This window comes from Drosophila mauritiana, chromosome 3R, assembly GCF_004382145.1.
Source record: "Drosophila mauritiana strain mau12 chromosome 3R, ASM438214v1, whole genome shotgun sequence".
Classification (NCBI taxonomy): Eukaryota; Metazoa; Arthropoda; class Insecta; order Diptera; family Drosophilidae; genus Drosophila; species Drosophila mauritiana.
Window position 1 is genome coordinate 27,167,415 of NC_046670.1, and position 15,563 is coordinate 27,182,977.

A 15,563-nucleotide genomic window follows, 5' to 3' on the forward strand; every position below is an offset into this window, starting at 1 on the left:
ACCTTCAAAAGTGATTCAACCGCAAGCGAAAGTGGGGATTTTGGGGATTTCGGTGGCACATATAGAGAGCATTGTCTCTGCATTCGTTCCTTTGCGGCACGATTAGCGCTCCTGATGAGCAGTAGAAAAGTTGATATCATCGCCATATCATCACATGAGCTGGAAGCACAGAGATGGGAAGTCTTCGATTCAATTGGGAACTGGGAACTAGGTACTACTCCGAACTAGGAACTTTATGATCAGGCATGTATATTAATTGTAGCTACTCTTTATTACGGTTACTCACCTTTGACCTGTAACCAACAGCTTGTGATGCAAACTAAGCCCAGATTGATTAGGTCTTGTGAGAGAAGCTTACCCAAAAACATTTTTGGAACCTAAGCCGCACGTCTTAGTGCCTTTGGAACTGGCTCTCCCTGGTGAAAGTCCTCCAGATCCTGCGAGTGCCAAATAAGCCCTCATTGAGGTGCAGCCACAAGGACCCTCGTCATTTATTGGCCTTTAAAGCGGCGTCGAGTGCAGTGGCTTCTATCCCTATCTCCGTCTCCGTCTGTCTGTCTGTCCGATTGTTAGCCCGTCTCTTTCTCACGCCCGCCGTCTGTCTCTTTCACTTTTGGCTTGTGTGTGTTATTTTCTGGCGAAAGGACGAAGTGGAATGGGTCTGTGGTGGCGGGGATTGGAGGTTTTTAATGTCGTGTTTATTTTGACATTTTCATTATGTGCGTATCTTGTTTGTGGCAGCGTGACTGTGTGTGTGTGTGTGTGTATTCGTTCATTGTCTGCGTCTGGCTGCGTTTTTTATGGTTACCACCACCCCCCAACACCCGCCCACCTTCTTCTTGGCCTTCACTTGAGCTTTTGTTTGGTGTCAAAACCCCCTTTTTAATTATATTTTTTGAACCTTTAACCTGGAAATGTTAAAGTTTTCCCGGCGGAGTTGAGTGCATTTGCTTTTTCGGGTGGCTGGGACTTGCATTTGAAATGAAATTCTTAAAACTTTCCCTCGGAGTTGCCTATCGAGTGTCCTTTTTGGCCGAGAAAGGAACAAGTTTTCCGACTCTTTTGTTTTAATCAAAGTTTGGCCGCTACTCCTTGTTTATTTTTTCGTTGGCAGCTTATAACTTTTCCCTGAGGTTAGAATTTCCACGCTTTTCCTCTTTTGTATTGTAATTAAAATGCAGACGGCTGTCTTTGCTCCTTTTTCTGTATTCCTCTAGTTACTATTTTTGCATTTTTTGTTTTAGCCAGCATGGCTGTGTGGCAATTATAAAGATATGCTCCAAATGAGTTCCATTCCGAGCCATTTCTCAGTGCGGCGATAAAAATACAGCCAATGAAAGGGGGAAAACGCTGGAAAAAGTGGAAAAACGCCCGGAAAAAGGCAAATTTAATTAGGTTCAACTGGGCTGCGCACCCCTTCAGCGATCAATTGGTGGGCAAATGCAACCGTCTCAGTTTGTTGACTCCCACTTGTCCCTGCTCTTATCTGCTTCCCCATTTCCCCTCCATTTCCCGCAACTATTTGCACTTCCAAATGGAGGCCCGACTATTTCTGTTGTTGACAGCACTTATCGCCTCGAGCTGGAAAAAGTCTAGTTCGGTTGAGGTTCATTGATCCATGGGTGTGATAAGGCCCCAGGGAGCTGCAAGTGGTGCTTAACCCTAGAACTAGAACTGCAGCGATTGCGATAGAACTTGTAAAATAACCTGGTACTAGTGCCTGAAAAAGTTGAAAAGCCATTCTTACATTAGGACACCATTTGTATATAAACCAGTTCCTTTAATCTTAAACAAGCTTAAATGTAGCAAAGCATAACGCATACGCACCGTTGCCAAGTTGATAAGCAGCTAACAAGCAAACTAAAGCAAATAGAAGCCCCTCGTCTTTGCAATTATATAAGTGGACGAGTGAGTTGCATCGCCTCCCCAGTCGCAACGATACATATGTTTGTTTGCCGTAAAGCATCGGGGGGATTAAGTTAAGTGGAAGAAATTACACCGAAGAGGATACACTTACTCCTTCTCCGGACATCTTTTCCACCATGGCTTTCCCCCGGGAGAAATGGCTTTCAGTTCGTTTAGTTTTGGCTGCTAATGTCGAGGGGATTAAGTTCGAATCAAAGCAATGTACTGTGACTCCGTAAAATGCAGCAGCAGAGAACGGAAGGGAAAAATAGAAACCCGAAACATAGTGCCTTAAAAAATAATTAAACAATTAAGTGTTTGGCAATGGCACCGCCATCATAAAACTATTAACTGCCACCGAATGCATTTAAATTGCCTGCTTAGCGGGGAAAGTGCGGGGGCGTGGAGTGCGCGGATCCAATAACCATCAATGTCTGGCGAATGTCTGGGAGATGCCTTTGAAATTTGCTTTTCATATAAAAATAATTGTTATGCCCGAGAATAAAGTTTAAACTGGAGGACCAGCCAGCGGAAAATGGGGAAAAAAAGGGAAAGCAGCCTCGCGGCGGGATGCAGTTCAATAAACTGCGAGAAAAGGCAAGAGCATGCTTCAAGGCGCCAGCTTTTCAAATTGGAAATTGCATTTGTTTTTGCTCTGACCCTTTTCCTTCTCATTTTCCTTTTGGCCCACACATAAACCTCCTCATCTGCTCTTAGCCAATCGAAGAAAGCCATTATGCCATAGCACATTGAACGCACGATAAATAACGACGGACCCAAGTCCAGTCTATGCCAACAAGGACCAATACAATTTATTTGCAAATTGATATTTAAAGGTCAGAAGGATACTAACCGGCCAAGAGCAGCTTAGGGCCATCCCGAGCACTCGGCTAATGGCCAATGGCGAATGCAAAAGATGCAAGAATCCGTATATCTCGAGGGCAGAGAAATTAAAATTTGTTTTCGAGAGCTTCCAGTGAAAGGGAAATTTTGCTTATGACGGACGCGGACGGAGGACATCAAAAACTTGGCACAGGACATGGCCAGGAGTTTTGGAGGGGGCGCGAAAGTTTCTTGAACTCGCAAAAGCGAAGGCAGCTTATCAAAAAAACATTTCGACTGCGCCGCCTAATGAAGTTATAACCCAGACAAACCCTGACTGGATATGCAAAGCCCTTGCTCTTGCCCCTCCCTTTTTTGGTTCTGTGTACTTTTATTTTGCAATTGTGTCGCGCATTTGAATTAAGTGCAAATGACATGAGATTTTCAGGGGAAAACAATGCGGATAGCAGCTGCCTCTCAGGAGCTGCCGCCCCTCGACAAGCTTTTAAGCCACTTCACAGTTGTACAACAGCGAGTGGAGTGCATTTCCACCGACTTTCCACCCACCTCGCTTTTCCCTTCGACTTGGCACTCCTTTTGCTTGTTTTCCCTTCGTTTCGGTGCAGTTTTCATTGTCTGGCTTCGTACTTTTTGAATTTATTGAAATGTTTGTTTGTCTGCCAAGCTGTACAGCAAGAAAACTTGCATTAAAACAGCCTAAAATTCAGTAAAATGATTTTACAGTTTCAATTCAAGTAGTATCCAATGCACTTTGATAGCCAATTCAATACTTCTTGACTTAGTGCATTAAGTATTGCTAATTTCTCGCTGTGTATTTGTTGCTTGGCTGCATTGTTGTTTTCCACGCCTCCTCCTTCGTTTTCCCCGAGTCCTGCACAGCTGCGCCTGGCGGTATGCTACGTTTTTTGCTGTTGCATTTGTTGTCGCAAAATATTATTACTCCATTTCATTTATAAAAGTGGCACTGCACCAACCACCATCCCCCATCCACGTAATTCCGCAACTGCAATTCCATTTCATTGTCAGTGTCTCGTGTTTGTTGTCTTGTCTGTTTGCCTGGCTGGTTGGTTGGTTGAGGGGAGTCTCCTTGGTGGCATTGTTGCTGGCTTGTCATTGGCTTTAGCTCCTAATCCACAGGTCACATCTGGGCCATTGATCAAAGTGTCTTGCTGGGGAGACAGCCAAGTTATTCCACTGCTTAAATTAAGCACCTAGCACCACGCCCACCTCGAACAACCAGCCCACGAGGACCAAGACTGGCTGTCAGTTTTGCCGATGACAATTTTCAAATTTATTCTGCCATTTCTTTTGTCTCTGTGGGGAAAAACGCCTACGGTTCTTCGAGAGGATAACCATTTAAAGCGCAGACAATTTTTCAATTTCCCCACTCACACGCGCGATTGACAATTGAGAATAAACAGTTTTTCCGGGTTAATAAAATAGTTTTTCCTCGCAGTTACGCCCACAGCGTCTAATGAGGAATTTTCCAGCTCTTAAAGCGGTTGAATGGGTAAAAGGTAACAGAGCCGATGTGTGGAGGCTCACATGTTTGCTTACTGTCTGCACAAACAGGCGGCGAAACACGTTTATTAACTTTTGCATAAGGCTTAAAGGAGCCAAAAAATAATCGAGAAAAACAAACAGGAGGGGCGGAAAGATTCGTCGAGTGAAATATTTATGGGTGGCATTTTTAATGGATTAAGAGCAGTAGTTGCTCCATCTTACTTCCTTCGGCACTTAAGCCAAGAAATGCCATTTAATTTAATGTGTTTATGAAAAGCCCAGCACTTTGAGCCCAAACTAAGGAGAATCGAAACCGAATTCAATTGAATTGTAGTAGTTCATGGGGCCATTGTCTCTCCGCCTTTTGGGTTTTCGGGGTGTGGCGAGAAAACCTTTTTGATTTGTGGCCCCAGTGAGTTTGGTTGGGTGTCGGTACTTATGGTCGGGAGGAAGTGCTGCCTGATTTATGCGTCCGAAGGAAGTGACAACTCAATGGCTTCATTAGTGTCGTCCTTCGACGAGGTCTGAACCAAACCCGCGCGAACCGAGGAAAGTGACGTGAGTTTATTGCACTTCGACTTTTGACTTGTGCCGAACTCCATGAAAAGTTATTGCGCTCTCGCCGCAATAATCTCGAATTCAGCAATAATAATTTCATGCTTATAATTTGTTCGAGTCGCCCGAGATGCGGTTTTGCCAAAACTTTGCACACGCGATTCTCATAAATTATGAAGAGGCGAAGGTCCTCAATCCTTTGGCCCCGTCTCTGAGTTCATTCCCTGTTTTTGGCCAACGACCGTCAGCCCAGAAGATGAAATTAGCAAATCGTCACGTAGCCAACGTGGAGCTGCGGAATGTTTATGGCTCCGGCGGAGAAAAGTTGAGTGGGATAACTTGAAATAATATAGGATGGTGCATAGTACAAAGCTATGCACATGTTGATATTAATTATGATTGCTTGATAGCTATCTTGTATAAAGCTATACTATCAAGTAAAAACTTAAATCGAAAGGAGTTTGATAGACTTTGAACCATTTCTCGCTGTGTAGAAGAAAGCCAGGCCAACGTTTTGATGGAATGTGCGCTACATGTGCGTCTGCATCCTTTTTATTCCATTTTTTGGCCGTGTTAAGAGCAATAGCGAGGGAAAAGATTATTGCTGCAGTTGGCCGTGCTATCTGGGTTATTGTTATTGTCCGTAATCCCAGACGAGCACCATTCAGCCACAGATATACACGCACATTCTCCTTGAGCAATCAACTTAATTGCTTTAGCAACTCACCCCGAGATTTTCCGCCGGCATTCTTTTGTTTAATGAGTGAAAATTGTGCCTCGTATCGCTTACGCTTACGCGACGAATTTCCCCCAATTTCCCCTTCCCCCGCCCCTGGCGAGCAAACACTCATTAATCGAAGCCGTTGTTCTGAAACAATGTTGGGAGTTGATTTTATTGTTGCCAAGATTTATGAGCTCTGGTTCTCCGGGGCCCCAAGAAGTTGGCAAACAAACATCATTGCATTGTGGGCCCCGTGCAAATATTAATTTGTTGATTATTTAGCTCGAGAGCAGCGAGCAGCGCGAAAAGAGTGTCATCTTGAATGGAAGTGGGCAAGGGAACACGAGTTCTCAGCAAATATTGGCAAAGATTCCAAGGGGTTTTAGCGACTGCTCCTTATTAAAAGTGCATTAAACCTGTCCCAGAAACAGAAACATTCCTCAGCTGCAATTGATTGGTTCTACGTGTCCTTTGCCTTAATTCCGATACATTCCAATGCCATCCCACTAAATTATTCAACCTGGCCGGGTCTGGGTCTGGTCACAGCCCAGTCTGAGTGCTGTTATTCCGTCTGGTCAGGTGCCGGACCATCGTCAATTACCCAAAGAGAGTCACAAATATTCCCTCATCAACATCATTGGGTTAGTTGGCTCTGATTGGCGGCGGTGGTGGTGGCTGCAACTATTCCCATCTTAGCCATATTTCGTGGATCCTTTCAACACCTTTTGCCTTTTTGACGGCTTTATTACCAGCCGGTGGAAAATGAAGCGCGCCAGTGTGGGTTCCTCTGCCGGCTCGCCATATTGATTATCGATTTGGGAATTGGCCTGGACTGTTTGGCTGACTAGCTGACTGGCTGACTTAACATACAGGCCAGGCCAAGACAGACCAGTCAGTCCACACACCTGGCTAGCTGGCTGTGTGTGTGTGTGAGTTCTTGTGTTCATTCAATTTGGGCAACGTGTTAGCCACTTTGGCTTAGACAACACAGAGCGCTACCCGCTCTGTTTTCCCCGGCACGTTTGGATTTTATGGTTCATTTGTTGGCGCTTAGACGCTGGCTGGTTGCTTCGTTTATTCCCTCGGCAGACATATATTGGAAATGCTCATTGGACACCACCTTCGAGTTGACAGTGGGAACAGCCAGCGGTGTCGGGGTAAACGAACCTTGTTTCTAAATTTAATATTTTTGCAGCAGGGCAACATTCAAATTGGGAATGGCTTTTAGCCCGTTTCATCGAATCAAGCCTACTAATACTTTGGTTACCTTTTTTCTATATCTTCCAGATTGAGGACGAGGGCAACCACGGCAACGATGAGACGCGTCTCTTCATCCTCTCCTCGCTGGCCCAATCCCAGATGAGCCGGGTGGCCTGCATTCTGTGCGAGGAGCCGCTGCTCGTATTCGATCGCTATCCACTGGTCGATGGCTCCTTCTTCCTGAGTCCCAAGCAGCATTCCAGCGGCTGCATCGAGGTGAGTAACGATCCACCCAGTACACTCTACACTGTCCCACACGCTCGAATTATAATGATTTACTTCGCCTTGACACTTGGAGTGGACCAAGATAAATGTGAGCAATCTTCCAGCTGCATTTCTTTCTGTGCAGCCATCATTTATGAAACGTCAAATGTGGCGTGGCAACCTCTTGCACACCCACGACCACGCAGCTTTCACTCGCCCACGTGCCCCCGAGAACTTTCAGCTGCAATTAGCGGGCGAACTACTCCATCGGCCGCCACTCCCATTTGCTCATTTTTCTGGCGACCGGGGACTGCAGACAGACCCCGCAATTTATGACCCATTTAAGTCAGCGTAATTACGCCAGCGCCCAGAGACGAGCCGGGAAAAACTGCAGTTTGCAGTTTGCAGTTTGCAGTATGCAGTTTGCCGCTTGCATTTTGCACATTTTGCATTTCATATGGAGGGACTGCACGCACGACCTACGCTTCCATGGGCTTTCCCTGGTTTCCCTGCTAGAGCTGCCTGTCAGTTAGCCAGTCAGTCGCGCCCCTTTTTCCCCGACTTCTGGGGGCTTTAAATTAAGCCTGGATTTATAATTCATTGCCAGCTGCCGCTGCTGCTGCAATCGGAATTGGCTCCTTTGTATGCCTCTTTTCCCTTGACTTTGGCTCCAGTGCTCTGCGCGGTCTTCTGTTCGTGGGCGGCAGCAGCAATCTCCTGGGCAAGTTTATGCATTTTGCATTTTATTTGAAATTATTATGTCGCGTCGCAGTGGCAGCTCCACTTCGTCCTCCCCTTCGCCGGCCCTCGAGTCCTTGGCCCTTTGTTGGGAGGGGGAGGCATGCAAGAATGCGCTCAATTCTCCGGCCAAGCCCCTCGCTTCCTCGCGCTTTGACAAAAGTGGAAAGTTGATACCCTAACAAAGGGAGCTGTTTGCTAACTGGCGGTTTATTTGACTTGCCAAGCCTTTGAAGGCCATTTAAATGGAAAAAGTACGTCTGATTTCCTTGTAAGTTTGTTCGCATCAAGAAAGCTGTGTAAAAGTGGACCTCTGGCAGTCTGTGTGCCTTGGGATATTTTAAGGGATTACTCATTATTTCTTGCCATGCATAAACCTCCTTTATGTATTCAAATGCTATATGTAAAACTTAATTTTTTTAACGACGTTTACTATTTATTTGATTGGGGAAACTTCCGTTGATTTCGTTTCTACATTCAAGTACCTCTAGTAAAGCAAATTATTTATTCAAAATCTTTTCGCAGTCACAAGCGTACATCCCAACTTTTGGCATAGTGTATTCAGGGGCTTAGAAGCCGCCGTTGCAATTCATTCTTTTCCTGCCATAATTTTTCATTGTTGGTGTGTCTGCTCGGTGGCCCCTGGGCTCCTGTCTGACTTATGCGGCTGGATCCTGCCCCTTTTTTTTGTCCTTTTGTCTGCACCCTTTTCACCGTTTCCGCTTTCTCACACCCCTGACTCCAATCCTGCTTACTTTTCCAGGTTAAATACGAGGGACGCACTCTCTACTTGACCTGTGTTTGCATGAGCTGCCTGGACGGAACCTCCAGCAGCCGCGCCATCAACTGCAGGTGAGCATCTGGGAAGGGGAAATTGTGGAGGGAAGTCATAAATTAATGATGCATTTGTGCCTTTTGCATCGTTCACAGATTCTGCAAGGAGCCGTGGGATGGCTCCAGCCTGGTTCTGGGCACCATGTACGCCTACGACATCTTTGCGGCCATGCCCTGTTGCGCCGAGCGGTTCAAGGTGAGTTAATGGCCCAATAATGTTATATTACTGTAATTGCAATGGCCTTTAAGGAAATATTAAACCTAATACGGGCAGGCATTCGATTGAATGTATGATATGTATGTGCATGGCAATCGTTTTAATTTCCCCCATTTTCGTCTCCTCCCTCCTCCCATTGCAGTGCAATAACTGCTTCAAGATGCTAATGCATCCGCAGCAGCGTCTGAGCTTCTACAGTGACTACTCGCACGGAGTGACCTGTCCGTACTGCAACACGCAGGACACGCACTTCGTTAAGCCGCTGACCTTCTGCTACGCCAAGAGCACGGCGACGCGGCTGCCGACGCTCGCATAACATGAGGCCCCGTTGGAGTCGCCCGTGGGAACAGGTGCCACCACCACTCAGGTGCCAAACGCCCAGGGCGCTCCAACGGCCTCCGGCTGCAGCAGCAACACCATCGCCAGCAAGCAGCCACCGAAGCAGCCGCTCTACAATGCCGCCATCGATTACTCGGCACCGCTGCAGCAGCAAATTAATCCGGACTTGATTGGAGCCCATCCGCATGCCCAGCAGCATCAGCAGCAGGTGCGGCAGCAGCAACAGCAGCAGCAACCACAGCAGCAACAACAACAGCAGCAGCAGCAACAGACACAACAGCAACAGTCACAACAGCAGCAGCAGCATCAGCCTGTGGTCAGCACTTTTCAGCGGGGCAACTTCCCTCAGCAGTCCCATAAAACCATGAACATGATGGCCATGGCAGATGTGATGAGCAAGTACCAGCAGCAGCACCAACAGCAGCAGCAGCATCGCCAGCAGCAACACAACCTGCAGCCACAGCAGCAACATGCAACGCAGAAAGGACTCGAGGGCCTTCTACTGACCAACACAAACACAAGCAACAACAATAGCAGCAGCAGCAGCAGTATTAGTAACTTAATCATTAGCCATAATTCAGCCAGCAATACAGGCAACAAAATGCAGCCCGCTTGGGGCCAGAGTGATGCCATCTCGGCATTGTGGGGCTGCTCCAGCAGCAGCAGTGGCTGCTCCTCGGGCAGTGGATCGCAGCCCTCGTTGAGTCCGACGGCCAGCAGCAATGGCAACGATGGCTCCAAGATGATGTTGTGGGCGGCCCAAAGCTCGCCACAAAATGCTGCAACACTCAGGGATGGATTCAAGGAGTCGCAGCGCCAGCAGCAGCAACAGCAGCAACCACTGCAGCAGCAGGTGCCACAGCAACTGCCACATGCAGCCTCGCCCACAGCTTCGCTGACCAGTTCCAGTTCCTCCTCGAACGGATGGAGCGCCTCGCATTATGGCAAGCCCAACATCTGGGAGCTGCCAGGATCCGCTGGTCAAAGGACACCGGCCAGCAACCACGACATCTTCACCGATCTCCTGTGCAACCTGAGCATCAGTCAGGACAACAGCAGCCAGCAGGCCAGCAAGGCCGATGCCTCCGACGTCAGCTCGAATTCCTCCTCGTCGGCCGGGGAACTCCTGGAGGCAGCCAATATCTGGAGGTTTCCAGAGTTCGCCAGTAGTCAGCTCCACATGGAGGAGCCGATTGGCGGCGCAGCTGCCTGCATGCAGCTCTTCAACGACTATCTCAACATGAACTAAAACGAAGAATTAGGAGCCGCAACAGCCTGCAGCATTTGTTACTCTAGCTAAATTGAAAAACAAAAATTGAGGAAAAAGGAGTAAGCAGGCGGAGGAGAGGCCATATACGAGCCACTCTCCTGAAGCGAGTGTTTTAGTTTTTAAAATCATTTGATTTTTTTATACACACACAACACATCTAAAACCGAGAGAAAACAAAGCAAACTAAAAACGAATTTCTTGTTATTTTTGTTGAGTTTTTTAGTTCTTTGTTTACACACCTACCTAAACGAAAAAAAGCAATTTTTAGTTTTATTTTATAAAGCAAATTTTTTATACATTTTACCAAAAAAAAAAAAACAAACCGAAACGTAAAACAAAAAAAAAAAGAAAAAGCGAGTAGAGATGAAGGGACAAAAAAGAAACATTTACATCACGATGGAGGGAAAAGTTTTATTTAGCAAAAATTGAAGGCAGGGCATTAAATTGTTTAAACGAATCATGATAATTGCTGTGCTGCTCAATAACACAAAAAATTATTAAAATAAAAGGAGAAGGAGTAGAGTAGGAGAGTATAACAGGAAGAGAGAAGGGGAGAACACGAAACATTTGCTACAATTTATGAAACGTAAAATTACAAAACCTAAATTTAAAAAACAACATAATCGATAAGTTGCACATCTTTACCTAAGCGATTGGTAATTATTCCTAGTTTTAGTAAGCGAAAGGAGAACCTCTGGAACCGATTTAGTTTCTCGCTCCAGTTCAGAAAGAAGTTCAGTTAGTCCTCAGAGTAATTCAGTGCCCTTGCAAATCACCCACCCACCCATAGCAGCCAGGCGGCACATGCAACAAGGTCACCATCACCAACACCACCCCCTTTCAGGAGTATTTCAAGCAGGCGACCCACACCCACGCCCCCAAACTCTTAGTTAAGTCCTCGAAGAAAAGATAAGAAAACAAAATATAAAACAAATACTTTTGGCGCAGCGTGATCATTAATTATTAAGTCTAAGTGTTAGGTTATAGCGATCTTCTTGTATATGTCTAGGGTTCTTCTCTTTGTCTAAATAGCAGAGCAGCCGTATGTGATGGATCTCTAAAGGTAGAGTGAGGACCCCGCAGGTGCGAGCAAACCACATGCAGGCACTCACTATCGATAGGTTTAGTAGGTTGTAAGGTCGATTTTTCTAAATTTTAAATATGGTATGCAAGCAAACATCCAACAATTTATAGAGCGGTTCAATGTTTCCTGTTTTGTGTTTATTCCGTGCTTAGAAAAGTCACCAAAACCCTGGGGTAAAAGTCCTTCCCAATCTCTCAGTCCCCCACCCAACCCCACTCGAAATTGTGAGTATTTAATCGAATTAAAATAAAAATTCCCCTTTTGTGAAACTGCTTCGGCAGATTAAACCCAACAATCTTTCCCGTCTGTGAAATTTTTCATAAAATTGAAAATTAAAAACCAATTGATATGTCCCCCATCTGTGAAAAGTTATGCAAGGCAATTCAAATCTTGAGTTTTTCTTCAACATCAATCAACTGTGAGTGGAATTTAGGTTACCTAAATCTTAAATATTCTGTGAACATTTGAATGTAATTGAAAGTAAAAACCTTTTGATATTCACCATCTGTGAAATGTTTAATGAAATTTAAATTAAAACACCTTGATATTACCCTGTGAAGAGAAGTTTAGGCCAGCTAAACCTTAAACAAGATCAGCAGAAACTGTGTTAGATTATCCAGCTTTGGTTCTCTTTCTTTTCCGTTTAAAATTGTCGTGAAATTTTAATAAAATTAAAAGTAAAACCCCTTTGATATGTAGCCCACTGTGAGGAAATGTTTAGGCAGCCTAAACTCAAAATCGATCAGCAGCAGCTGTGTTACCCCATTCCCCGAATCCCTCGAGTTCGTTACGAGCTCTAAAATGTAGATCCTATAAGTTTCGTCAAATCATCTGTGAGCAGAGTGCCGGGTCTCTCCTAAACAGCATTCCATTTCGGAAAGATGTAGTTGAGAAGACTCGGCACTTTTAAAGAACCTTCACTGTGAGCGTTCGAAAGGACAAAATTTTTGAGAAAAATTCTAAACCCACACAAAATTGTGACTAGGCCACGCCCAACGAAATCCTTGTGACCCCAGTTGAGAACAAACATTTTCAGAAAATGTCTAAACCACGACCCCAAGCCAAAATTGCCTCCACTAAGACAGCCAAAACTGTGACATCCCCAATTTGCTTATACCCTGTGAACATTGAAAATGTATTTGTATGCCTGTGTGAGTTCCCCTTCGGAAGGAATACGATTTTTGAGAAAAATTTAAAACCCCAGCCCCGAAAGCACTTGTGAATGCTCCTAGAATAAGCGGTAATCGTTTCGTTTCAGATTATTTCGGATATCTCCCAACAGTGTCTGGAATTTTTTGAAAAAGAATTCGAAAACCTCCTCGAATATCTGTGAAATCCCCTTTCTTAGACTCCCACCCTCGACCCCTTTTATCCCCCTTTGGTGACTTTTGGTGTGGGATCTGCTTGAAATACAAACCCCTGGGGATCGGGAATGGCATCCCAAGTTGCATGTGCTGCACTTTCTCCAGTAATCACAAATCGAACGCCTCCTTTTGGGCATTTAGCATTGCCGCCATTTTACATACCAAATAATACACGTTAATAAAACGACATTTTTTTCAGAACGCATGAAGGGACAAACTGAGTGATAGTAAATTTTTTTTGTATACAAAACCTACGATAACGAGACGTCTTCGTTATTCCTACTTATATAGAGCTACCGTTAAGTTTATAAGTACATACCCTATACCATATACCCTATACCGTGTAAAACGTACACCTAACTAACCTAAATTGATAGAAACTACACTTTTTGGCATTTACTTGAGAGGATTATATATAAGTTTGGCACAGTTATATATAATTTTCGTCTAAATTTAAGGTTTTAATCTAGCATACATGTACGCGCAGGAGGAAAGAGAGGAAGTGAACTTATTTATAGGCAAGCCCCACACACAAAACATGACACACGACACACAGATACAGATACAGCATATAGTTATATAGATATTTAATTGGAGTAACCCCTAGCCCTACGCTAAACTACACTACAAATTATATTGGTATAAGTTCTACGCAAGCTAAGCTGCCTTGCACCAAAGGCAGTGGCACCCGCACCACCAACTACTTCGTAAGTCAGCCCGTGTTTTAGTTTGATTCAGTGTTTGTTTTAGTTAAATGTGCTAGGACGGCGCCTCGATCGCGTGTCCAGTCGAGAGATAAAACCACAAACTTATGCCCACCTCAGCCACCAAGAAAGGATAGAACGAATAGAGAGCCCCAAACATTAATAGTCAGACTTCCGATCACAACTAACTCTAATGAATCGCAACCACTAGACGGCGAATGAATAACGTAGTAGGAGTCTTGAGTCTTTAAGTCTTTAATGAGGAAGAGAAGGCGATTGAGCGAGAGTAAAACACATTAAAATGTAATTTATATTACCTCCTTAGCAAAAATCAATAACAAATAACGAGTAACAACTAACAAATAACAAATAACAATGTTTTCTTAATGCATATAAGCAAACTATGATAAATCAAGGCAAAGTAAAACAAAATATGTACGTTTAAATCAAATAATCAATTCATAAACAATTAAAAGCAGTTTTTGTTTAGTTCATAATTTGTACTCAAAAAAAAACCAGCACTTTTCATATTTTATGTTACACAAATGAAATATTTGCGCGCCTTCCCCTTTTGAATCTTTTCGCGATCTTCAGTTACTGAAACATGCCAAATCCCGAGTGTAGAGCCCAGCAGAAGCAGCAGCAAAATGTTTAAACTTTAACCGAAATTCTTAAAAACCAATTTTTGATGGCTCCCTCCGAGCTTTCTCAGATCATCTGATGACGAAATGTACAAATTGGTGAAGTTTAGGCACTTTCAACCGCAGTCCTCCTCCGATTTTCCAAGGTCAAGGCAATATAGCGCAGCAGATATTTCCGGAACTACACTACCCAGAGTAATCCCCCCCACTTTGTAATCCCCCGCCCCAACCACCAAATTTATTGATTGATTTTTTTTCCATCCGAATGTAATTTTTGTTTAATTAAATATACACACTTAGCACACTTTTGTTTATGCCTAATTCGTAATGTGTAATATATGTATACTTTGTACCTTTTTATGTTATACACAAGTCCCCATGAGCCCCATCCCCCAAGGAATCCACCCCTCGCCCAGTGTTTAATCCCCTCCCCTCACCCCTACGCTCCTCCTCTCCACACATTTTGGCAATTCAACTTGAATGTCTACTTTTAATGTAATTTAGTTGAATATTTTAGTTGATTTTTATTATTATTATTCGTACTCCGTATGGAAACTAAATAAATTTAATTGTATTTGAATAAAAGAAACGAAACGAAAAAAGGAATAAAATTACATTACTTTCTGCTATTATTATTACTACGATTAATATTGAATTTTTGTTGAATTTTCAAATGATTAAATGAAATATTTTTAATAATTTGCATTTCGTTTTATTTTGTCCCCCTTTCGTTTGTTTGGTACCCATTATTTTCGGTTGCAACTGCATTGATAAAGCCCATAAGTGGATATAACTAAGTGCCGGACGACAGAACTGCCGACTAGAAGGAGCAGAAACCTTTACCGAAATGTATTGCTTAGCATCTGGTAGGAAAGTTTCCGATCCAGTTTCCTCCGATCGCGACTTAGTTTAGCAGCTACCTCAGTTTAGTCACATCGATAGAGTCTTAATTGAACCACACAGTACATAGTTTACTCGACGTAGGAACATGTTAATCGCAGCTTTTAAAGGGATAGCTTAGAACACCCAGGGTTGCATGGGAAGAATGCAACGGTTTATTTAGAGACGACCCCGCTCCAGTTTCCCGAGTTTGGATTTATACCCTTCCTTTCCGTTGTTCTTTAGCTAACTTGCTTACTGAGTTACCTGCGTCCCCTGATGCACTAAATCAATTTCTTAGTTGAATTTTGAGTTGAAAGCGCAGAAAGCTGAGATGAGAAGATGAATGATGGTCAATGTTGTAGTCGAATTTTTGTTCACGTTTGTTCTCGTTAAGTTGAAGATTTCATGCCAAAGTACAAACCTTAAATCAATTCTTCGTAATTCCTATTACCTATCGTAATGCCTACCTACCCCTAACCCTACCCGAGGTCCCCACTTT

The 15,563-nt window shown here is 44.1% G+C and overlaps 1 protein-coding gene across 1 annotated transcript in view; it reads left to right on the forward strand.

Annotated features, from left to right (window-relative positions):
• LOC117142604 (headcase protein) overlaps positions 1-14,178 on the forward strand; it is an 89,474-nt gene extending 75,296 nt beyond the window's left edge. The window contains exons 3-6 of the mRNA XM_033306683.1: positions 6,815-7,003; positions 8,493-8,581; positions 8,660-8,759; positions 8,923-14,178. Coding sequence (XP_033162574.1) covers positions 6,815-7,003; positions 8,493-8,581; positions 8,660-8,759; positions 8,923-9,096 — 552 coding nt within the window. The 3' untranslated portion in view covers positions 9,097-14,178. The remainder of the gene's footprint in view (positions 1-6,814; positions 7,004-8,492; positions 8,582-8,659; positions 8,760-8,922) is intronic.
• The last annotated feature ends 1,385 nt before the right edge of the window (positions 14,179-15,563 follow it).